General features: G+C 40.9%; 1 protein-coding gene across 2 annotated transcripts in view; it reads left to right on the forward strand.

Annotated features, from left to right (window-relative positions):
- HMGA2 (high mobility group AT-hook 2) overlaps window positions 1-25,670 on the forward strand; it is a 142,665-nt gene that overhangs the window by 8,944 nt on the left and 108,051 nt on the right. Inside the window, exons 1-2 of one of the 2 annotated variants that reach the window (XM_039704221.1) lie at window positions 23,503-23,537; window positions 24,833-25,063. In XM_039704221.1, coding sequence (XP_039560155.1) covers window positions 24,953-25,063 — 111 coding nt within the window. In that variant the 5' untranslated portion in view covers window positions 23,503-23,537; window positions 24,833-24,952. Of the gene's footprint in view, window positions 1-23,502; window positions 23,538-24,832; window positions 25,064-25,670 lie in introns of those variants that run through there. The other variant, XM_039704220.1, reaches the window with a different exon arrangement.

Raw genomic sequence — 25,670 nt, forward strand, 5'->3', positions numbered from 1 at the left:
ATATTAAACTTCTCAATTATTATTACATAAATGGTGTTTGAAGAGGCTAATCACCATTACGGATTGGTTTTATAAAACACAAACCAGCTAGTTTTCAGCTACGAAACAGCTCCCAAACTACAACTGGCTTCCAACTTTTAAAATGGCCTAACAAATGTTCTTGAAATGTGCTGAGAGCAATTTGTACTTACTTGGAAGTCTGGTGTAAAAATCATATACATCTGACAGCAGTTAAACCTCTGTGGGATGGGAGAAAATCCCGTTTTAATGGAATTGCTCGGAAGTATCCTATAGCACTGCTCTATTCAGTTTTCAGCTTTACTTTGCTTCCTTGTTCCTCGTTCTTCTGAACCTCTGGTGCAGAGACGGCTTCCAGACATTTATCCTCATACTCAGTCTCAAGGGAAATTATGCTTGTGGTTGGTCCACATATATTTCTCGTTTAATACCAATTTTCTAACCCTGCACTATCTTCGTCTTCATTGCATCATCCTCAGAAAATTACTGTCTCCCATTTTTTCAATGCATTTATCAGCCTTGATATTCTTTGCTAGTCTGTGGGAACCACAGTTCCTCCCATAGTGGTGTTGCTTCAGATACACAAGCAGTCTGTATTCCACCCTCATTCAGATTCTGTCCAGATGCATCCACCCTAATCTTTTGCTTATCTAATGCAGGTCCTTTGGGCAAAGTCTGAAATGAGGCTAAGAACTCAATGACTGGAAAGGTGCCAACATGCCTTCCATTCTGTAGTAATTTATCACAGATTTTAGAAATGAAATTTTCCAGCATATAATTATAGAGATGGACAGTGTCCATTTATTAGAAGTCCCATGCTCTGGTCTATCAGTTACAGGTGTTGCTGGCTAAAGCTATTAAAACATGCACCTGTTATTGCCATTTTTCATGCTATGCCTTTTCACTAGTAATTCCAGTCCCCTTCTCAGGCCCTTGTGAAATGATACTCAAACAAAGCCACAAGTGGTGCAGTTTAACTTTGCTCCACAGCCTGTGTACAGCTGAATGCTCATGTAGGTTTATTTTCTCTTCTCATTACACCAACTCTCCTTTTAGCAACTTTAGAGGGTTGCCTGGTCTTGATCACTGCTAATCAAATGAAGATTGTGCTTTCAAAAGAAATGAGCAGAATATAACAGTCAGCATATTCAGGTGTCTCCGAGTTTTCTGATGGCTTAGAGGGAATGGCTATGAGAAATTGGAAAGCCTGAGTTGGAAACTGGAAGATGCAGAAAGGGTAAATAATGGCATTTGGAAAAATGGATGATTATGGCTTTTCCCATGATTACATGTATAGGCATTGAAAAGAGTGTAATTCCTGACAATATGGTTATTTTCAAAAAAATTCACTAACTGATCAACATCAGTTTTTCCTATCATAAACAACTAAGAGAGCTATTGCTGAGCACTGAATAAGCAGGGATCTCAGAACCTGAGTCCACTTAGTGGGATTGTTACCCTGCCATTTCCTTCTGAGACCCCAAAAAGCGAAATAGAATCCTGAACAGATTAAGGCTTTACCAACACACAATTTTCTTCTCCCCTCAGTTTTAAAGGGTGGTTAGGGCTCTGTTCTAACAGGTTTTGAAAGCATAGTCATAGAGAAATGCAGATGGTAGTTAGCAGCTACTAGTCTAATAATAGAGTGCAGTTGTAATGATAATAACTCATTATCCATGTAAATATAGCTTAGTAATTTTCAAGTAAACATAAAGAAATCTGAAAAGAGGAGACTAACATAATACATTCTATAAGAAGAAAGGACTATACAAAGTAATTTTTTTCTTTCTAATCCTTGGCTGTGGACTGCAGGCTGTTCAGTGCCAGTAGACACTTTGGTGTAATCCATGACAAAAATCTTGCAAATGTGCTTGTTGTTTAAGGTTCTATCCTACCACTAAGATATGTTAACCAATTAAAATGAAGCCACTAATTTAGATTGTTTGTAAGTTTATTGTTGGTGGCTTTTGTGGAACACATTAAGTATATAGATTTCAGAGCATAATTTTTTTTTCTTTAATTTTATGAAGGTCTCAAGTGGAAGAGTGCTTCATAAATTAATATGATCTAACTTATTGCCTTATAAAGTTTGTCTGGTCTAGTCAGTCTCTTGTCACTGTGACAAAATAGGATACACTACAGGTATGTCAATTACCAGAGTATGAAGAGAATATAAACAGAGATTCAATGAATCTAAAACACATAGAAATATATTGCTGTCTGCCTGCTGTAATTGTTACAAAATAGGGAGAAAGGGGAAAGATTCTGGGTCTGTAATTTTGATAAATCCACTAGTTTTAGAAGTCTACCAGCTGTGGCATCCACTTGAGACAGCTAAAACAACAATCAAGAAAAGAAGCAGCAAAATCAGTGAATATTTTAAATGTGAGTGGGTGGCTTCTTTACCTTGACAAGAAGTATTTGCAGTGCTCCTCTAAATCTTCCCAATTGCTTCACATTTTGCTAAATGTTTTTAAGATCTTCATAGGTCCTCATGAAAGTTTTTTAGGAACTACTTCTGATTTATTTTTTGTCTGAAGAACTGAATCTCAAATTCTGCTGAGACCAGGGATTGATTACTCTTAGGTTCTTGAAAGACTGGGCCCTATAAGCAAACTTATTTGGTTAGTTAAACTGGTGCTCTATAAGTTGCTGAATTGTCTCCCATTTTGCTTTCTGTAAATGGCCAATTTCACTATAGGATCACTCTTTACAAATTGGTAGGAGCACATTCAGAGCCTTGAAAGAAATTATCTGGTTGCCACGAAAAGCAGATCTAATTTTAAAATAATGTATCTGGCCAAATAGGTGACAGACTCTAAAAAACATTTGTCCTTTTCCAGCAATGGCTTCTGGTTCAAAAATCTCAGTCATCTGCTTTCGGTTTTATGTATATTGATGTTATTTTTTATTTGGTCAATATTTTATGGGGCCATTATTATAAGAGGAAGTCTGGGTAATTAAAACTATCATGGTTTCATGATCATTAGTGGTAAAACACATATGTTGACACAAATCTGTCTCTTTTTTTCACTATTTCAACTGTTTCAGAAATGCTGATGCTTTTCTTCTGTGACATTAGGGTAGTAGCCTACTACTGTAGTCTGTCAATGTTAACAAGGGCTGGCTGAAAAAGTGTCAGATACTAACAATTAAAGTGGGCAGGCTCAACTGAAACCACAAACTGCTGCCTGCTCTTTCTGCTTCTTGGCCCTTTTTCTGGAATACAGAAATTCTCAGCTATTTCCTCTTCCAAAATATTTTGGTTACAGCACAGGAGAAACTGTAATATGCTGTGCTGTAATTAGAAGTTGTTATTTCAATATTAATGCAGCACACAGCTTTGAAAAGCAATCTTTTTCATATTAACCTGGCTAACAATAGTCACCTTGGACTGCTGGGTTTGGAAACGGTACTCACTTTCACCCTGACTGTAGTGGCTGCTGTGTAAAAAGAGAGTGTTTTAAACTTTCACCTTGACTGGTAACTAGCGGTCACTACCTTTTTCTCTGTAGTGGCTGCTGTGTAAAAAGAGAGTGTTTTCAACCACTCAAAAATGGGAATGCCTCATTATATGGCCATGGTTACTGCATGGTCTTCTGCCTAAATATTCTGGATAATTTATGCTTCTTTTGGGGAGACATTTCTGGACTAAACCTTTTCTTTGAAAGTATGTGAATTAAACCAGCATAGTTTTGCAAAGCTCATATTGGTTAAGTGATGGGCTTGTTGACATTTCTGTGGTTTTGCTGGCAGGGCTATTCCTTAAAAGCAGAACAGAACAGAAAGTATTTTTTCCTTTGTTATTGCACCTATTAGAGCTTTGAAGACTTGATTTTTGTGTTTTGTATTCTGTAATCAACATATTCCTGGCAGGGAATTATCCTGATTAGATTCTTGGGACACATCTGTGATCTGTCCAAAGAACAAGATGAGCTGGCTGTCAAACTGACTCATCAACCAAGCTCATTCTGGACCCTCAAGTCACCCTGTAAAGGTCACTTCATCAGAAGTACCTATGCTCTCTGGAGTCTTCAAGCACTCATATTGTCTAGTTTTTCTGCTCTTATATTCCAGTTTCTGTGTGTGGGGCTAAGCATGCTATAGCCCCGATAGACTCTATGAATGTTTTGAGCTGCAGGATAGAGAGGACATCTGGCAGTGTGGGATGATGCTGTGGGTGGATAATGGAACTCTCAATACTTGGTTTGGGGCCTCCTTTTTTCCTTACATCATAAGCATAAGGTGAGTATTTTCACCTTGCTTAGCAGCTAGCAGAGCTATCTGGTTGTACCATAAACCAGAGAGGAGGGGTAACAATTTGGCAGTGCTGACAAGAGAAAGGGCAGAGGGAATGAATTTTGGCTATGACCATCCCTTTCACACAAAGCTGGTAAATATTAACAAACCATTCAGAGGCAGGGAAGAGCAGAAACATGCCGTAACACAGGTCATCTGACAGCTGGCCATATGCTGCGAGCAGTGATTTCACATGGCAAGTATGAATAGACCTGTTTCTGGGAACTATTTGGGATTGAATTAGAATTTATTAGTCGATTTTATCCTTCTTAAACAGAATGTCCTTTTTTGGTCCTTGCATGTTAATGCTTGAGCTGGTCACTGACTGAGATGGAAGTTCCCCATTGGCTTCAGAGGAAGGGGGATGGAAAAAGAAATGCAGCTGGATGAAACCCCATTTTATGCATTTAAAGTTTAGAGTTTTACGTGCAAGGCTTGTCTGTATTTGTTTTCCACTGTGCAGAACCTGGTGACAGTGGTTTGCCAGGTGTCTTTCTCTAGGCTTTTGAAAGCATGTACATTTTCCCTCCTTTTGTTCCTCAATAGAGATTGTCTGCTGTGGATGTAGTGGATTTAATTATTTAAGTCTTGTTCATGTCCTGGTACTTCATAGATAGCTGTTCCTTAAATCTCTGACAGTAACATGATATGTATTGGGATTCTCAACAGAAGGAATATGCAGACAATATGGTCACTACTGTAACACGCCTTTATTTAAGCTACAATTGCAATTCATAAAATCATTTCAAAATAATAAAAAAATATGGTTCTAAGATAAATACCATAGATACAGTCCCTAGAAACCACATCTCACTTTAATTGAGAGCAGATGCAATATTGCAGAAGCCCAGGGAATGTTGCAGTTTATATTCTCCCTCCCTGGCTCCTTCTAGGGGAGCACAATACATTTTGACCAACATACATCCTGGCAAGTTTGCATGCAAATTTTTTCTTAAATATAAACCAAAATGAATTTAAAACGTTCTTGCACTCAGAAATGGTGATTAATATATGATATTTTCCTATTTCCTTTGTTCATGAAACATTGCCCATACTTTGGGTTATGCCTTTAAGATAACTTTGGGTTATGCCTTTAAGATTTCCAATTAAATAGGGCATCTGGGAACTCAAGGGAGCACTTGCTTTGCCAAAAATTCGCAAGCACAAATAGCAATGAATTGGGAAATGTATGTCTTTTATCTGGTTCATCTCCTAGTCCAAAGATTTTGTTTGGGCTAGTCTTTCATGTTACTTCTTTATCATTACTTCTGGAAAAAAAAAGCATGAAGTCATACAGTGCTCCCAGAACTCATATCTCTATTGAAACAGGCATTAGAGAAAAGAAATAGTAAGAACCTGGTATTTTTCAGTCCCACTTGTTTAACTGATGAGAGACTATAATATATCCCAAGCCTGAAAATACTCCTGTGTGTGTTTTTGGACACAGAAGCCAGGTATTAAAGAACACAGGGACAAATAGCTTAATAGTCCAGGTGCATAACTTGCACTTTTAAGTCGTTCTCTCACCCAAGCCCATATAAACCATTTTATTCTCTCCTGAAAGCCAAGTCAAATGCACAACCCAATATAACCATTTTAACAGCATCAAAACTGCCTTTGTGTACCTCTCCTCTTGCTAGCTTTAAGGATTGCCTAAAGCAAATGCAGTTCTCTGGGGGAACTATCAAGGCTGAGAAACCTTCAAAACAATTGCCAACCAAACACATTCAATTCCTGCTCAGTCAGCTGCTTTGAGGTAAATTTCATAGTGTAACTATTTTGAAGAAAAGTGCTGACAAGAAGATAGCATCTCCAAGCAGGATACTGCACATCGTACAGAATAATGTTAAGGATTATGCTTACAGGCTAATCCTTGTTCTGTGTATTGCACTAGCCATTTGGAGTGTGAGCCACACTTACTTTATTTATTTTAAAAATACATCACTCCTCCTTACCAGATTTTTGTAAATCCTAGTAAATTATCTGTCCGGATGGTTCTGGGAGGCACATCACTGGCATTAATTAATTTTTATTTTCTGTGGAGAAAATGAGGCACAGCAGCTGTATCTCTCACCAAATATCTCCTAGATAATCTGAAAAAGCAAAAGCAAATGAGTCCAGATCCCACTTACTTGAAGGCTCTCTGCTTTCTCCATTAATATTCTGCCTTGCTCTTTAATATTTCAGATTAGTGTACAGTGTGTAGGAAAAGAGTTCATAATGAGGTAGTCTTCCATGGAATTTTTCCAGGGTTCCACCTAGACATGGCATTTTTATTTATATTTTTACAGAAGGACTCTCCCTTCCCCAGGCCTCACAAAAGTTTCTCTGATGGAGAGATGGGACAACTTGGGAGGTCTGTGTGAAGAGCTACATTTTGCTGGATACACTCCTGCTGTTAGCAAATTGCTCCAATGGGAGGACTAGCCAACTAACTCAGTCAACCTACTAAAATGGATTCCCTATTTTATAGAGATAGATCCTCAGTTAACTCATCTATAGGATTGTGAAAAATGAGAGACAGAGCACCTACTACATAGGGGGAGTAAACAACAGCTAATGGGAAAGGTTTTGTTTGGTACCAGCAAGGGTTGGTAATTACCTGTTTGCTGTTTGCTCTGCCTCAGTTTTCGTGCTTTCCCTATCTCTCCACACTGATTCTGATTTTGATTCTGTAAACAGAAACCAGTCAAAAAGTTCCACAGGGAGCAAAGACCTCCTTGCAGATTACTGCCAGTATTGTTAAAGAGAAAAAAAAGTACATGAAAACCCCACAAATTATTCTCAGGAGACCCTCATCAGTGTTTGCATTGTACCTGAGCTCTGTGAAATATGAATCCACTGCTCTTCACTGTTACCTGTACAAGTCAGAAGCTGCCCAAGCAGTTGGAAAACTTGGTCCTGAGTTACAGGCTTTGACTGGATGTTTCCTTCTGCCAGCTTTGCCAGGCTCTGAAAGTATACTGCCTTTTGGAACAGCAAGTTCATCACGGGAGAACCATACTACAGAACTGTATTATTTCTGCTGCTCTCTTCGAAGACAGGTCTCCAGTTCTCTCTCTTGAAGTTCATTAATATTCTCAGCTGGCTAATTTTGCTCCTGCTAGTTTTCTGGCAGCAGTACTGTTAAGCCAGTGAGTTTCTCACATGTTGGATAGCATTTGAAAGTTGGTCACATTTTTAGAAAGAGCAATGTGTAATTATAGCTGTGTGGCTTTTTTCCCCTTTATTGTAGCTTGTCAAAGCGACTGATAGGTTGATCAAATCTGAACTCTGAGCGATAAAGGCAAGAAAGCAGGGCACAGTTGGGTAATTCCTTGGAAGGTCTGTCAGATGGGAGATCCAGCTAAGGCAAATTACAAGACAGGAACTGTTTATTGTGTCTTTTTGCAGGCTGTAGTGAACAGTGCTGGGAAGACAAATATGATGCCTACTCTCTCGGTGTAACTGAAGGTTATTCAAATGTGAATGGATTTTGCAATATGACTTAATGTGGTAAGCAGCTAGGTAAAGGAACTGATTGCTGCAAGTTTCAGACCATGAACTTAGCAAGCACAAAGAAAGCAACTAGATGGTTACAACTATATATATTCAGTTTAAAATACTGAACAAAGACCGAGAGCTGTAGAACTACAAACCCTCAACTTGTGAAGCTGAACTTATTCTATTGGAAGTTACCAGTATTTGATATAAACAATTAAGCACAGGGAGCATTATATGCCAGTAAATTGACTTGAAGCTTCCTTCTGTTTGGGTTTGTGATCCTTCATCAGTCAGTGGCCTTCTGGGAGATGGGATTGTACTCCACATCAATATGCATGTTGCTCAGTTACTTTCTGATAATTCTAAGCCATGGTGTGGTAGTTCTTGTCAGTGTTTCCAGCAACATCACTAACATCACCGAAAAATGGCAGCCTAGATGCTAGCATATTATGGTTAGCTCTGTAATGAGTACAGCTATCCAGGGCTGGAATGGGATAGAAGAAACTAGTTAATGTTTCATCTCAACAGCAAAATAAGAAAGAAGGAAAAAAACAAACAGTGTAATTTACAGACTCTGCCACAACTCTGTGGGAAATCTATATCCTTGCATCTAGAAGTCATGGAGACACTTTTATTGTGTAGGTTTTTGTCGTCATACTATATTAACTGATCATTGTTTTAATTGTATAAACTCTGCTAGATTGCAAATAAGCTGTAAAATCATACCATGATATATAAGTATATGACAAACAGATATTACATAGTATCACTTCAATTGGTCTTGATTGGTTTTTGAGTCACTCTCTGAAGCCAGTAAGTCCCAGTCTTATAAATCTATCAGAAAAGACATCAACATCTGTTCTTACAGAATTTCTGTGTGCCTAACAGTGTCCTCTCCCAACTTCTTATGTGAAAGACTCACTCTGTTGTGTAGGAAAACATCATCATCTCTTTGTTTACCGTGCACTGATGCTTATTACAAGATGAAAACATTCTGCTGTTCTAGAGGTGAATTACTATATTGTATTTTATTGAGGAGAAAGATTGATGCAGGTTGAGAGTTGCATAATATAATATTATTTTAAAATATACAATAAAATGAGCTTTGGATCAAAAGATTGATACTAACTTGTATCATACCAGCTAAGCCTTTTTAGCACCTATTTGGATAAATTAATAGTATTGATATAAAGGTATATCACTGGCTTGTAATTCAGAAGAAAAGTCTCCATTACAGACCTGTGTAATTTCAGACCTTGCACAGAAAACCCCAAATCAAATAAAATTAAATATTTGCCTATTTGTATCTCATGTTCCTTGGGTGGACAGAGGAATGCAGCCAGACACCTGGGATACCTACAACTTGTAGACATGGGCAGCTAAGCCAGCACACCCTTTGTAAATGCAAGGTGAATAACCTCGATCCTTTCAGGTATGCAGGCACCATTCTGCAAGACCTGAAGAATTTAGGCTAGTGGTTTGGTTTCCAAAGTGGTTCACAGATGCAGAAGGTCAGATTCAGTGAGGATTCAAGTGCCTAAAAGTTAATTGTTGCAACACCAGCCTTCTGACATCTGCTCCTTGGCGCTCGCTCTGTGCTAGATGCTCATGCTCCCTCTGCAGTAGGGGAAGAGCTGGCTTTCAGAACAGCTGACAAGTTAACCTGCTCTAGAAGCTTGGAATTGGCCAGTTGAGACATTTTAAGGACATGGGTAATACTGTACACCTGCTTCCCCGTGGATCTCATAAAGCCTGTTCCTCTAGGAGCTCTTTCCATTCACTCTGCATCTGCAGCCTGGCACTTCTTGAAGAAGGATATCAAGAGTCCTTTCTTCAGGACCCAGCACAGCTCATTTATCTCCTGAAACAAGGCTCCAGTTCTGGTAGCCTTGCCATCTTGCCTTTGATATAATGCTTTGAGCATGCACTTTCAACACAAAAGACCTGGGTCAATCCCCAGCTCTGCTGGCAGGGCAGTCTAACTTCCAGATTGAAGATTACTGGAATGAGGGAGAAGACGGGCTTTCTCTATTCTTTCTGTAAAGGTTGTGCCATTGCAAAATGTAAATAAGAATCTAAGGCCAAGCGTGACTTCATTCTAGTGGTTAAGGAAGTTCCACTTGCTGTTTTCAGTGTAGGTGCTGTGATCTGGGTGAGGACTACTTAACATTAACTTAGAAATATAAACAGTCTTGACAGACAGGATGACCACTCAGGATTTCTCTCTTTGTGGTTGTTTTAAATTATTTACCTCATTTCTAGCCCAGTTAAGGGACAACCCTGTGCATCTGAAAAAGCAAAGTTTTTGGCTTTCCCATGGCACAGAAAGAGGTGTTTTATTTTTTCCAGTTAGATGCAGCTCAGCAGAGCTTTCCAGGGCCACACGTCTGTAGGAACAATTAGTTTGTATTTGTATTGAGTCCATGTCCTTTTCAAAGCAAGGCTAATATGGAATACTGGAAGGAGTGAGGCTCCCCAGCACACCAAGTTCATGGCTCTGTGGCAGGCTGCAGAGATACCTATGGTACTGAAAAGTGCCTAGATCTGAAAGCAGATCAAATGTCAAGCTGATCCATATGTGCAAACTTGAACTGATATGTGTATATTCACATGTACCAAATAACAATCAGCAAAATTAGACAAAGTTCAAGGATAGATAATTGAACAATAGGACTGGCATTCATCTTTCCATCTGCTGTGATATTCAGGCATGTTATTGAATTGTCTTTTCAGTTAATATGTCTTTCTCTAATTGTAATAGTATAACTCCAAATGATGTAGAAAGAAATAGAGTGCAAGGAGCCTACAGTTGTCACTACAAACTCACTTTATGTCCCATCAGAATGCACACCTAGTTTCTCTTGGAAACAAAATTAAAATAACCACGTCCTCTGCAACCACGCACAAATATCATCATAAGGGACTTCTACAAGAATATTCTATTTGGTATTCCATGCAAATTTGTAGAAACACTTATTGCAAAGTTCAGATTTCTCAGACTTTTACTCTTTTTCGGTTTCACAGTGCTTGTCAGATAATAATGATAGACATTACAATAAGAAGGACAGTACTGCTCTTCTATTGGGCATAAATCTGAGGCAAATCCATTGGTGTCAGAAGTTTTAGCCTAGATTTGCTTTAGTGTACACAAGAACAGAATCTGTATCATACGTCTTATTTTTCTTTTGATATAATCCAGTGTATCCGGAAATAAGAATGCCATATCAAGCCCCAAATCAAGTTTTTAAAGATATCAGCTTTCTTTTACAATCTGGGTGGCCCTCACCATGTCTGGGAAAACAAGAACCCAATGGCCCTGGTAACACATCACCTGCTTTTTTCCAGACTGCTGTAATCAATTTGTCTTTATCCACCACATTACCAAAAGACACTATTAAAATTCATATCTGTGTGTTCTCCCCAGAGGGTAAACCATCAGAGATCCCCAGGGTTTTGGAGGTTTTGTGGAGATGCAGAAGGCTTTAATTACGTTTAAAATAAGATCAAGTTTCTTCCCTACAGTAATTTCAGATACTTCTACCAGATTCCTGTAGGGCTATTTTGCACTCTGAAAACTTGATCAATTATCAACCTCACAAATTACATCTTTTGTTTACATTTTTCTAGAACATCAAAGAGTGTTGCTTTAAAACAGTGTTCCCAGGCTTAAATAATGATGTTTCAGTTTTTTGCTTAAAGACTTATGATGATCTCTCCTGTAGATCCTGGAATAGTTTCGGCCTGAAGGATCTTACTTGAATTTAGGATTATTTTTAAGATACTTGCTGTTCTCTAAGAGTTGAATCCTGAGGTTTTGCCTTAGGCAAAACTGTTAAAACATATGAAGTTCTACCCAAGGAGTGGAAGAATAAGAATCAAGTTAAAACTTTAAATTTTGGCCCCAAGATATTAACATCTTCTAAACTGTCAGGAGAGGCAGTATTTTTTTGTCTAAGGAATTTATTCCACTGTTGTGCTAAAACCCTTTGCAATATAAATGAAGGAAGGAGACTCAGTTCTTCTTGTGGATGCCTCTCTCTGCAAAAGAGATAAGACAAACATGCAAAAGAATATATCTTTGAGGTGCCATTCTTCTAATTGAATTTGAGGCATCTTCTTTCAAAATAACATCTCAGGAACATGAGCAGTGTTCCCAAAGTAAATAAAAATGTAAAACTCATTGGAAAGCGGAAACGCGTGTTAATAATAAACCCACAATGAGAATGAAGGATCTGCTTTCAGAGCAGAGCTGCCAGTAACTCTGCACCTGTGTCTGTCTACCCGTTCACTATGTTGTATTGTCCATCATGTCTCAGAGTATTGTTCCGTGGGAATCCATGAGAACACTTGATAGTTGCTTCCAAAAAGCAATTTTTAGTTTTCAAACACTGTAAAATTTCTTAGAGGAAATTAGCACATAAACGTGGTTTGGCTTCTCTTAATACTCCTTTTTAATAACTTCCTCTATCTCCTTTTTATTACTTTTCCCAACATCATATTTCTTGTATCTAATAACTGTTTCTTCAGTGTGTATTGTTCTATTGTTTTAAATGTGAAAAAAAGTACTTTCTATAACTGGAGTTCCTACCCATGAACACCGACCACTTGAATCCCATTTTGCTTCATTCATACTGTTTCCCACACTCCTGCTCTGCCACAGGGTTCTGTATCTTTCCACCTGCCTTCTAAAGCTCCACCTGCCTTCTAAATTGGGAGCATCCATGCACACTGCTCTATGAATATCTAATTAAGCCTGAACACACTCCCTGTAGGTGTTGGTTATCCTCTGGTTTTCCTCCTCCTTTTTGCTGGGAACAGTCCCACATTTGACTTTCTCTACCAGACAAACAGAGGAGTTTTGCAGCAAGTTTGGGTGTTCTGAATGACCAGTCAATCATTTGTAATGATTAGATAAAGGGCTACTCTCAAATTTAACCTATTGCACCTGAATTCTGCCCAACTTTCCTTCTCTTGGAGTATTCATGTAGATCTCCCTTAGCTACTTGTAGGAGCCTAATTATTTTTTAGATTTTGTTTTTTCAAGTATGGTTGAAGTTAGTGGATTGTTTCCTTAGAAGGACAGGCTTAATATGATTGCTGATGGAGAGCCATCCATTTTTCAAGACATAGTGGGGCTTCTTTTAAAAGCATACAATTCTGAGAAGGTTGTTCTTCCCACTGAACAAAATCAATTATCAAATCATGACTTCAGAATGAAATTATCTTTCCTAAATATCCCTGTACTCTGCTGTCTTCCTCACACTATCCCTGTATTGAGATTACAGTGTCCCTGCAAAATTAGTAGAGCTGTGCAGCTTGCCCTAAATGTTAATGTAATGCAATACAAATAGCACTTACCTTCAAAACTAAGATGGTTTCAGTTGACTTCTCTGATGACTGCAGCAGTGGCAGAATCTTACAAAAACAGTCTGGTGGTCACTTTAGGATCAAAACTCAGATGAATTTCAACTCCTTATTCCTTGTTTCATTAGTTTCCCTCCTGATTCTACTTTTCAAATCTATGCAGCCCTATACTGCAAAACAAAATTCAAAGTGTCAACATATGCAGCCTGCTGATGAGACTCTGAAAAGAACTGGAGTATTCTGCATTCTGTCCATCAAAGTACATAATCTCCTTCTTAATTTTAGGCATGTGAGTAACTCCACTGAAAAGAACAGAATTACCTACTCAGCTGGGTCCTGGCCAAAGCACTGAGCCTATGAAGTATTGAATTCTCAGTGAAAATAAGCTGTCTTGGTTGGAGTGAGAGAGACTTTTGGAAATAGGAGAGTATTGTATTTCATGCAGCTCTGTTATTCCATTATTTAGTTATGCCAATTAATGCATGAATGTTCCATAAATTTTTAATATTTTTTTTTACTTCACACAAAGTTCATGCATTTAGGAAAGTGTTCAATCTGTCAAACAGTATAATTCCAGATAATTATATTCTGTTTTAAAGGACATACACTCTTGCAATAAACCAACATTCAAACATCTGGCATCTAGATTTTTGGGATTTCTTTGTAATTCACACTCCAAGAATCCTGTTCAATTCAATGGAAGCATCTGTACTGATGTTACTGCACAAATATTCCCTTATACATTGTCAGAAATCAAATTACAGTTACTACTTGTACAATTCTAATATGGATGTAGCACCTATTCTAACCTTTAGTAAATATAAGATACTCTGTTATAAATAATTCTATATGAAATTGTGACTTTTATGCTTCTATTTAAAACATTCATTACTAGACTGACAGAAATTTAAACATTTTACTTTGAGGATGAAGAAAAAACTCAAACTTTCTGGTTTTTAAATTCATAGTTAATATTTTTGTAGAGCTATTTCTCTTTACAGACTATACATTTAGACACTAAAGACTGTGTATGTTGCGTATATTTTAGCAGTTCTTGTTTGTAGTGGCTTGCTTTTGGCTATTTTGTAAAATATAAAAAAGTGGACCAAAATCAAGTAAATATACCCTGCAAACACCTTCCCACATTAAAACATTTATCTTTTCCCATAAATATGAAATATTGTCTTTCAGTAGGTAGGATAAACAATACTCTGCCTCAATCTGTGTAAAATTTCTTGTGTTCATTTTAACCTATCAGGTAATGCAGAATTTTATTCTACAGGTGAGCTGAGAATCTCTGAGGCATTACTTGTTATACATATTCAGTCACACAGAAATATACCCAGGAACTGCCGCTGGACTTCTGCGTATTCAATTGCTGTATGGAAAAGCTATTTTGGATAATATGAAGAGGATTATATTGTGTTAATATGTGTGTTTTTCCTTCCATCAGTAAGTAAAATAGTTAGTTAGAAGGATCTAAGGATCCTAACTTAGGACCTTAGTTAGAACTAGGGTACTAAGTACTACTTCAAAAGTGCAAGAAAAAGTGCTTGAAAAATATTGTCAGTAAATTCCAAGTTGTCTCATAAGTGAGATAAATGACACAATTTTCTGCACTATGGACAAGATAATTTTCTGTGAAAGATTTCTTCAAAGCCAGCCCTGGAGCTAGTCCAGGAGGGCAGTCTGTTCAGGAAAAGAAACCTGAAGAAGAGAGAATTATGAAGCATATAACTGGTGCACCATCTCTTGCCCTTTCTGCCCATACACTGGAGTCAGTTCTGTCTCAAAGGAAAAAAAAATCCTATGGAAAGTAAATAACTGCTTTTGCTTTGGGAAGTTCTGGAGATTTTAATGCCATTTGCTGTTGAAAGCAGAGGAAGGAATGATGCTCCAAGGACAGACTACAAAGTTTGGCCTAATAAATGTGAATGGATATACAGGGCTTGATTGTTCTTTCACACCAATGAAACTCCATGGACTGAAATTGGGCACACTAATTACACAATATACTTCTGTAAATGATTTGTAACTCTGAAGTGAATGAACTGTAATATAACCTAAGGCACAATGTGCATGTGCAGCCTGGCCCCTCAGGCATGTGTTAATAGTAACACAGCTTGTCATCATGTGTTTTTAAATTTTTAAATCTAAATAAAATATAACACTGCATGTAATAAGTACTTTAAATGGCAGATGTGTAATAAACATCTCTATTTATGACAGACTTAAGCAGCAAAACATAATGAGGTGTGGTTCTGGTACAAATTTTGCTTCAGGTTCACTTTGTACTTTTAAGCACCTTCATTAATTACACAGCTAAGATCATGCCCTGGAGAGCTTTAATTTTCTTGTGATTATATAATGGTCTCTTACTGATATCATTATTCAAAAAAATAAATAAAAGATTAGGAATGTTTTCAGACAGAGCTTTTAAGTATAAAGATTTGTTAAACATATTTTTACCAAATCTGAGCCACAACTGAAAACATCTAAAGATGTTTCTTTGCCTTAGGTAACCATGCAACTTTTCCTCTATGTTTGCACTCCCCTTTCTCATATATATGATTTTTGAATGACTGCCATTACCCTTTTTTCTGTATACTAGAAATGTCTTCATCTTCATAATGGCCCTGGAAGATAGGGAATATTCACATCTGTGTTTTCCTGATAGGGCACAGATTTTCATTCTTGCTTGGCTAAGTGGGAGGTAGATATCCAAACACTTCCAAGTTGTTGTGTGTATGTGGTTTGCCCTAGGTCAGGCAAGAATGAACAGGAATTGTCTCCATTTCCTGAGTTCCCAACTGATGCTATAAGCCCTGGACCTTCCTTTGCACTCCATATATGCACACAGGGAAAATGGACAAAAAGCAGCCCAATTATCAAAGAAGCACGACAGGTTTGAAACATGATGATTGTACACTGTAGGAAACAGGTTCTCATCCTCTGGAGCGCCAGCTTTTGTGGCAGGTGGGACAATTTATCAGGCCCACAGCCCGTTCCCACAGCCTTCTTCCCTGGGTACAGCTCTGGAGCATGTAAGGAACGGGTTGTGTGTCAGATGAATTGTTCTGGCAGCAGCCACAGCTCCCACCCGGCCCCAGCCTTTGCTGATGGCTGCTTGGCTGCTCTCCCATCGCACGAGGGTTACACGTCTGGGATGTGACAGCAAAATGACCCCTGGGCAAAATGGTGCCTGGGAGCAGCTGCCATTGCTGGAAGCGCTGCTCTGGGCTGCAGCCGGCCCTGTCCTGGCTCCCCAGCCACGCAGGGAGCAAAGGCAGCGAGGCACGGGCCGAAGGACTGCTGCTGTGGCTGCAGCTTGCACCCTGCAGCCCGGTGTGCTGGGGCAGCTCAGGAGCGGGAGTAACTTGATGCCCTGGTGTGCAGGGAAGCCAGCGGGCATGGAGCTCCTGTGCATGGAGCTCCTGTGCATGGAGCTCCTGCGCATGGAGCTCCTGCGCCGTCCTGCTCCGCTGCAGCCAGCGATGCAGCACACCTGGCTGGGAACCACAGGCACCTCTGCGTCTGTGCAGGGTTCTGGTTAGAAAGACTGCCCGTAGTGACCAGCACACGCTGCCCCTCTAGATGGGGATGGGTGTCACACAGAGAGCAACCCCAAATCTTCAGCTGCTTCTCTGTTGTCACTCCACTGGCCAGTCTGTGTCTTTCTGTTCCGTACTAGTTTCCTTCCTCCAGGCTTCATTCTGTTGACAAATTTGTTTTGTTCTAGCCATATTAGAGTGGTTTTAAGGCATAAGATCTTAAGGGTCTTAGTTTTAACACACACATTCACAAAATATCCATTAATTGCAGTAAGAATGCTGAATTTACCACCTTTTGGAATACGTACTAAGAATTTACTGTAGTGTAAATAATTTACTCCATACTTTGTGAAAGTAAGTATAGTGGAAAATTATATTTAGCCTCTAATTTCTAAACTAAAACAGTAATATTCTTCTCTGGTGTAATATATTTTCCAGTCATGTGATGAAGAGAAGCATTTTTTTCAGCTGAGCTCACTTAAAGTTCAAAAGATAAATATATCACAATGACAAATTGCAAAATGCTATTCATACATTTAGGTAAAAATGGTTCCCTCATTTGTTTGTATTTCACATAAACTGTATTACTGTTATTTCCAAAGAAAATACAGTACAAAATAATTGTGATTAAAAATACAAGTATTGTTAATGGACCAAAGCAGAAATTTATCTTAGCTTGTGGAGGAAAAAAAATATATAGAAACTAAGTATACTGTCTTTGGATGAAATTCATTCCAGCAGAAAATGATATCCTAATCTCCAGCCCAGGGCCCTACAAGGGTGGGACATGAGTGAAGTAGCTAGTGCAGGGTTTTCTGCATCTGTTCTATTCTGGGAGGTTGAGAACTTCTCCACATGGGAAAGAGGTCTGAATTTACAGCACTGACAGGCTCCTTTAAGACTTGTTCACAATGAGAAGTTGAAAGAAATTTGAGAGCAAATTTGCCCCACTCTTGTGACTCCATAGTGCATCTGGGAGGATGCCCAGCCTGCTGTGAGCATGAACTGGTTTATCTGATGGGCTGTGAGGTAGGGCACACTTGCTGGACACAAAATCAGTCCATGCCTGTCTGTTTGCCACTTAAATCCATCCTGTACACGTGGAGTAACAGGCAAGAGTCAGACACCTGCTGCAGCAGGGCTACTGATTTCAATTTTGTCCTGGAAGTAGAGAGGCATTTCTCAGTTACCTCCTCCTAAGTTCTAGCCATACATTAGGACACTGTGACTTTCTGGAGTGTTTGGTTAAAGCTTATGGTTTGACAAATGATGCTTTTCCTGTTTTTTCCTTGGATCATTTATTTACCCATATTACCTGCTGAAGAACGTACAGAGAACATGCAGGTCATCAGCAGGCAATGAGCTTTTGGTATTATGAGTAAGGACTTTCAGATGCTGCCTTAGTTTAGTCTCTATGCAGCTTACCATTGACTGACACGTATGACTCAAGTCAAAGGACCTACACTTAGAATACAAATAAAAATCAGTAAATGTGACAACAATAAATCTGATCTGTAAAATTATATAGCAACAAAAGTTGAATGAGTGATATATTGGTAGAATATCTATAGGATAGTAACATTTTGGGATCAGAAATACTACTTATCACACATAGAAGGTAATGAACTGGAGGTCTATAATGTCAGTGCTCAATTACTTTTATCACTTTTATGTTATCAGTTCAGAAATCCCTTACGGAATTGGTATACCCTGATTTCTCTTTCCAAGCAATTCTAAACACCCTGTCTTGCTTCCAACACATATGCATGTTCTCTCTTTCTCACACACACACACAAAGGATTCTATAACAACAGGACCATTATAGAGAATGATCTAAAACATGTGGACTGCAGCCAATATTTAGATATGGTATAGTAAATTCTGGAAGGTATAAAAAGGAAATAACTGAACTCATTGCAGAGAAAAATGAGCCAGTCTTAAGTAGTTTTAATCACTGGGTTTCATATAAAGCCATATGCAAGATACTGAGCCTAATATTGAAGGGAAAAGGAATAGGGGTAAGGGAGAAGAGAAATCCAGTTCCACTGGGATTTGGGATGGGAGTTATTTGGTATTTTTGTAAGAACCCTTCAGGAGATTAACGAAAACCATTTAAGCAAACATATAAACAGGTTTACCAAGCTGTATGACAACTGTGAGCTGACAACCTTACCATGCATCCCCACAGCTCAACCTGAGCTAAAGGGTAGTCAGTATGGAGCTGCTCCTTCCTTCCACAGACAGCTGTCACACCTGCTTTGCAGGCAGTTCAGTTACTGTGCCCACTCCCTGTGTCCAAAGGGATCTCTGGGAGCGAGAAACAGCCATCACAGCCGTATCAGGAATGAAGCAAGAGTGAGCCACTTCCTTTCCCCTTTCTCAAAATACTCAGCTGTATCCAAGTTTCTGCCAAATCAGTTTTGCTCAACATCCCAACACCCTGAGCTAAGCTCTAGTGCTCACCAGTACAGCTGGGAGGCTGTGGATTGCAGCTCCTCTGGGTCTGCCCCTTTGCCATTTCCCTGGGTGGGTATGTCAAGCCTCTGTAGATATTCATAGGCATATGCAGTTGCCCAGAATTCTGCAAATAGCTGTGTTCTGTATTTGCATAAGATATCATGCATGAATTGAAACCTGCTTGTCATTAATCAGAGGCTTTAGTGAGCTAGAGTTCTTCACTGAGATTTTTGCTGAGCCTAGGCTTCAACATTTTCACACTTGCAAACTGCACTTAAAAAAACCTGACTGCCAGCATCTGTCTGATAAATAGTGGTTCAAAAGTGTAACAAATGCCAACCAACACTTCCATGTTTTAGTTAGTGTTGGACATGGATGTAGAAGAAGGATAGAGAGGGGCTTTTCAGAAGTATTAGTCTTACTCAGCAGAGGGTGAAACACCCATTTCACCAGCCTGTTTCATAACTGCTTCCTAAAGTACATGGAAATAAGTGGGACTGATTCTGCCACCTCTGCTCATTCAAAATAGAAATTTACTCCCTCAGAAAGCAGTGTGAGTCTTCATGGTGCTGCTCTACACAAAAAAGGCTTTACTTGTTAAGCGGGAAAAAAGCAAAACTCTTAGTGAACTATGATTCCAGCCACAAATTAAAGAACTAGATCTGCACAAAGAAATTACAACCAAAAACAAATGACAAGGTTTCCACACATGAAAGCACAAATCTTGAATGACTGAGTGTATGGATCAATGAAAAGACACCAACAGAAAACTGACTCCAACACATCTTCAAGTCCACAGCTAGTAAGAACCAATGAGCAGAGGCATTTCTATGGGGGTGATAGGAACACCAGTTTGCTGAGATGAAATACTGAGTACTTAATACAGAAATGCAGAAAGTACCTTCTGGACCGAAAGAAATCCCATTATGAATGGCAACAGCATGGGTGCATAGCTGTTGAGGTGCAGTGGAAGCATGTTTTGGCCCATTAGGTGGCTGTGTTGCATTTTGAAGCAGTTTCTATTGGAGAATTGTTACCAAATAATCCCACGTGGACTGATTCCACTGCAGCTGCACCAGTTAGCAACAATGGGAACCTTAGTATAGACAGCTTTCAGCTCCAGCAGCCGTTTTCAGCACTGTATCAGTTAACCCTGCTCTGAGGAGGGTTAATTGACACAGTACTGCAAATGGCTGACTAGATGAAAACTCATATATTATGCCTCACAACATCTCTAACAATTGTGCAGCTGCATTCATATTGGCAATGGTGGGAATTTGGAGGAGGGAAGAAATTCCCCAGTGCAGACAAAGCCTGAGAGTGAGCCTTAATATTCTTTTCTGGGTCTTTTTTGTCAGTCACAGTCATGCTTCCCTAAAACATTCTCAGAGCCATCTCCAGGTCGCTGATTATGAAGCAGCAGCCACTCTTGGTCCCACCAGCTGGATGAAAAGAGTGCAAGAATGGTGATACACCCTGGCCCATCTCATAGGTGCACTCAAGGTTCATGTGTCTGCTTTTCTCCTCCCTCTTGTATCCCCACAGGCAGCACATTCTAAAAGAACCAGGGAAAAACAAAAATTAAGTTTTCCCACAAATGTAGACAATGTTTGCAAGATGTACTTCTCCTGCACTGACTGGTTCTCTAGAGGCAGAGTACCAGGATTCCCAGGTCCCTGAGTACCCACTGTAGCCTTTAAATACATAAATATCTTTGGTATCTCTAGCTCATAAATATCTGTGGCCTATCTGGCCACAGAAGTGAAATATCCACTCAAAATACAACCTTTCAGACATGGCAGCCTGCAGCCCTGGTAGGCCAAGGCTCTAAGGAGTTTTCTGAGGCATTGCAGAACTGTAAGCTTCTTGAAATATGGAGGAAACAGTCAAAAAAGTTCTTCTGAATTTTACCATCTGCTCTCCCATTCCTGGCAAGAGATCTCTTTCAGAGTTAAAAAACTGCTGCTTCCCCTGAGCTAAGGCCTTAAACTTACTATCACTGCCCCTTTTGAGCAGTTTGCACTCCAAGAGAACTAGGATGGAGAAAACAGGACCCGCTAGAGCGGAGCAGAGGGGTGTCCTGACTCTGCCCTCCTTTGTACATAGTGAGCAGGCATTATAAAGTTGGGGACACGCTTCCTATCACACAGCTGGCATCACAGACCTTCAGTAGCAACTTGTAAAAAATAAAGTTCTCTGCTTGTGTAAAGCACTGTCAGTTGCGACCATCTGAGCTCACGGACTGGTGGGGTTAGTTGTACTTATATATGGGTTATGTTTGGCTGCTGTCTGTGGGTGACATCTCCCTGTGATCATACAGCATGATTTCTTCTGCATCTGTGGGTTTTTGAGAAAGGAAATAGATGAAGAAGTGAGCAAGGGAAGCTATTTATTGCTGCTATTTATACTCTCCAAGGCCTATTTAACCTGCAATTTTCCATCTTTCTAAAAGATACTTTCCTGCAACCTTGGTTTTTGTTCTGATGCACAGTTTAAAAAATCTCCTCTGGGAAGAGAGGCCAGTTAAACCTCTACAAGCCATCACATTGATTACAGAATAACAAATGGCCTCTTTATAAGTGTTCTGGGTTTGGTAGCAAAATCTGCACATTATTTTTCATTGTCTTCTTCTTAATTTTCTAGGAAGTTCCTCTGATTTCTCTGGAAATGCCCTGAGTTTAAGACTCATGGAGACTAGAAATCAGGCCAGATTTTATGTCTATAAATTTCCTATACTAATATGAATGGTTCCAGAAAACAAAACAAAACAAAACAAACACTGATAATTAATACTTCTGTTAATAGACCAAAGCTTCAATCCCAGACCAAAGGTGGTGGAAAGTAGGTCATGTCTACTCCAGTGACTTTGCAGTAGTCCCTTTGATTAATTATACAGTTGTATTCACTGGTGTTTTTACTGAATATTGTGCAAATGCAGCTATACTGTCAGAGAATGGATTGGAACAATGGAAGGAACAGCTACCACATCTCTTTTGGGAAGGAACCTGGAAAAAAATGAAGAGCTGTTTCTGGCTCCCCAGCTTCCATCATCCACTTGAGGAAGTCAGGTTTTCTGGCTTCTGGATGTCATGTTGCTTACCTGGGTTAAGGTACTCTGTATATAAATGACATAAGAACAAGTTTTTTGATGAGTCTAGACAGCTCTGTATCCACAGAGTTGCCATAAGGAGTATCAATATCAAGGAATTGATTTATTGTCTAAGCACTTTTGGTTAAGGAGGGAATCAGGACGGTTTCAAAGAAATGAAAGACCAAATGTTTAGATCTTAGATACTGATTCTTATGATGGTGAATCTGCAGTCAGACTGTAGAAAGACCCAAACTCCGTTGTGCTGGGCACAGTGCAAGGATTGAGGCTCTTCTTGTCCAGAACAGCTTTCGAACAGTGGGCTTAGGAATACTGATCTCATGTGAAAATTATTTGCTTATGGCTGTATGTAAAAAGCCTTTGAACTATAGCATTTTTACTAGAACTGCTCAAGGGAAGACTAGTGATACAATTAATAGCCCATATAGGATGATTCTGTAGGGACGGATGTTTTGGAGCAACAGGGTTTTACCAATTGCATGTAACACTTTCTTCCAGAGAAATGGACACATGAATATGCTTTAAAGAGATTAATGGATGTTATAAAAGTCATGTGCTGCTGCACTTTAAACTAAAGACTTCACAACCTCCATTTGGAATCCTGATGGCATACAGCAGCTTATTCTTTTGATGTATAGAATAGATGTGAACTGAATATTTTAAAAAAATGCAGTGGGACTACAAGGCTTTTCTGATAGCTGTTAGATTGAACAGGTGGACTGTGTCTATCTTCCATAGCTGGTTGCTTTTGGGGATGGGAGTGAAGCAGGCTTTGGGATTCTTGTGATTGGATTAAGAACACTTTGGCAATATTTTCAGCCTTAAGAAGTGTTCTAGGATTACTCTTTCTTTAGCCCATCTGTCTGCAGTGTACTTTTTCTATTCCATAGAAAATAACTCAGCTGTCTCCTCAGCACAGTCCTTGCTGGTCAATGACTGCATGTGTTTGATTGTAGTAACTTTCTGCCTGTTTCCTTATTTATCAGTAGACATCAGAATTTATAAGGTGTCAAGAAAACTGGCTGTATTTCGATAGCTTGCACAAGGAGTGTTGCAGCAGTATCTCTGCCCTCTTCAGTATTATATACGATAATGCAACTTTTCCTTCTGAGCGCTCTCCTGCGCTTGTCCAGCCCCGAGTAGCGGAGAAAGGATGTCACCAGACAGTTACTACAGGGGTGGCAGTCAGCCAAAGTGCAAGACCTTGTGGGAGGAGAGGGGCTGGAGGAAATGCCCAAGCTGCACATGAAGCCCAGGTGTGAACATTTTTTTGGTGGGGGGGACGCAGGGACAGGGGGGTCCTCCCTGGCCGTTGTGGCCATCCATCTCCTTGTGGCCACAGCGGAGGGCTGCTAACCATGGCTCGCACGGGAGCGGACCGAGCACGGGCGGAGGGCGAGGGCTGTGCTGGACATCCTGCCTACGGGCTCCGGCAAGAGGCGCAGCCCGCGGCCCCGCCATGCTCCTAGGAAGAACAATGTCGGGGCAGGGCTCTCCGCAAGGTCATTCCCCTGCCGTCACCCGCCCGGCAGGACAGCTCCGACCCGCCGTCGGGTTATACCGCCCACATCTTACCGCGCCGGCGGCCGTCTCGCGAGGCGCCGGGCCCGCGCCCCGATGGCAGCGCCCGCCCGGCGGCCGCACCGCCGGCCTGGCCCTTTAAAGCCGCGGTGGCGGCGCGGCCGGGCCGGTGCGGGACACGTGAGGCGGCGGCGCGCTCGGCCGCCGCTGCCCCGGCTGCCGTGCTGCTCGTGTTTTATCTGGCCGACCGCCAGCCCCCCATCGCCGGGTTTTCGCTCTGCCTCCTCCTCTCTCTTTTTTTTTTTTTCTTTTTTTTTTCCTTCCAGCCCCCTCCTGGTTTTTCCACCCCTTTTTTTTTCCCTACAGCCCCCTCCTGGTTTTTCCACCCACGGGTAAAGGTGGCTTTTCTTTTCTTTTCCTTCGTTTTTGTTGTTGGTTTTGGGGTTTTTTTCCCTCCCTTAACCCTCATCCTAGTTTAGTCCGTGGGCAGGACTCGCATAATAATATTTCCAGTCCCAGGAGCTCGCATCACAGACACGAACCCAGGACCGCCCCCCCCCTTTTTTTCCCTCCCAATCTCCCAAATCGTTTTATTATTATTTTTAAATGATCGCTCCTTTTGCGCGCTGCTCCCGCTGCTGCCGAAATCCCCGTCTTCCCAGGGTGCATGCTTCTGGCAAGATTGTGCAGTGTTCTCAGTCCATTTTCAGTGTGTCTTATCTTAATTTGTCCTGATCCGATCTAAGCGCGATAGCCACCACTTGCTTTCAATTTGTAGGACTTTTTTTCCTCTTCTTGGTTTGCTCCCGACTACCCTCGGACTATTTCCCTCTCTCCTTGCATTTCCAGGGCTGCAATTTACTCTGCCTTTTTTTTTTTTTAACCTCTCCTCTTTTGAATTGCTTCATGTTACTAACCATTCCTAAATTGTAAGAGAGATTCATTCCCCCTCCTCTTCCACCACCACCAACACCACTACCACCATCACCTCCTCCTCCTCCTCCTCCCCTTCTCTTCTCCTTTTTGGCAGCACCAGGACGTCCGGTGTGGTGGTGGCAGCGAGCAGCAAAAGCAGCAAGAGCTCGTTTTGATTCCCCCCCTTCAAGGTGCTTTGGAGAGACTGGTTTCAGGCTGAGCAGCAGAAGTCACGATGAGTGCACAAGGTGAGGGACCCGGTCAGCCTTCCACTGCTGCCCAGGAGCAACCTGCAACCGCAGAGCCTCAGAAGAGAGGACGAGGCAGACCCAGGAAACAACCACAAGTCAGTATCGCATAGATACGTAGAGCCGCAGATCTATAGTGTTATAGGCATGTACATGTACGTATTGTGCTGCAAGGAGTCCTGGCGACGGGGCGGGGGGGCTTTGTTGTGCGCTGCTTCCCGGCGAGGCGGTGCAGAGGCGTAGCGAGGGGCTCCGGCGGGCACCCCGGCGGGGGGACCCCGCAGCCACGGCGCTGCTGCCCGCGGCTGAACCGCGGAGCCTCCTCGGGACTTCCACTATTGTGCAGGGAGCGAGCTGGGGCTTTTCAATGTAAATGGGGAACATGGAGCAGCGCGGCTCCGACCAACCAGCGCTCGCTGGGTCATTTCGAGCTGATTTTGAAATTGCGAAAGCGAGGAGCAGGGAACGGGGCTCTCCTGTCTCGCTCCTCTCTGAGCCCTCGCTATATCTCAATCTGTGTGCGCGCGTGTGTGTGCATGTGTCGGGTCCCACCGGGCGCTGCTGCCGCCTCCGATCTTGACCAGCCCAGCCCCTGAACTGCCCCTAGATGCTGGGGCTGGGGGAGAGGAGGGTGACTAGAAAGTCGCATAGGGCTTTTTTTTTTTTCGCCTTTTTCCTCCCCCCCACCCCCGGATTCCCCCCCTT

The sequence above is a fragment of the Passer montanus genome, unplaced genomic scaffold, assembly GCF_014805655.1.
Source record: "Passer montanus isolate IOZ18808 unplaced genomic scaffold, ASM1480565v1 scaffold17, whole genome shotgun sequence".
Taxonomy (NCBI): Eukaryota; Metazoa; Chordata; class Aves; order Passeriformes; family Passeridae; genus Passer; species Passer montanus.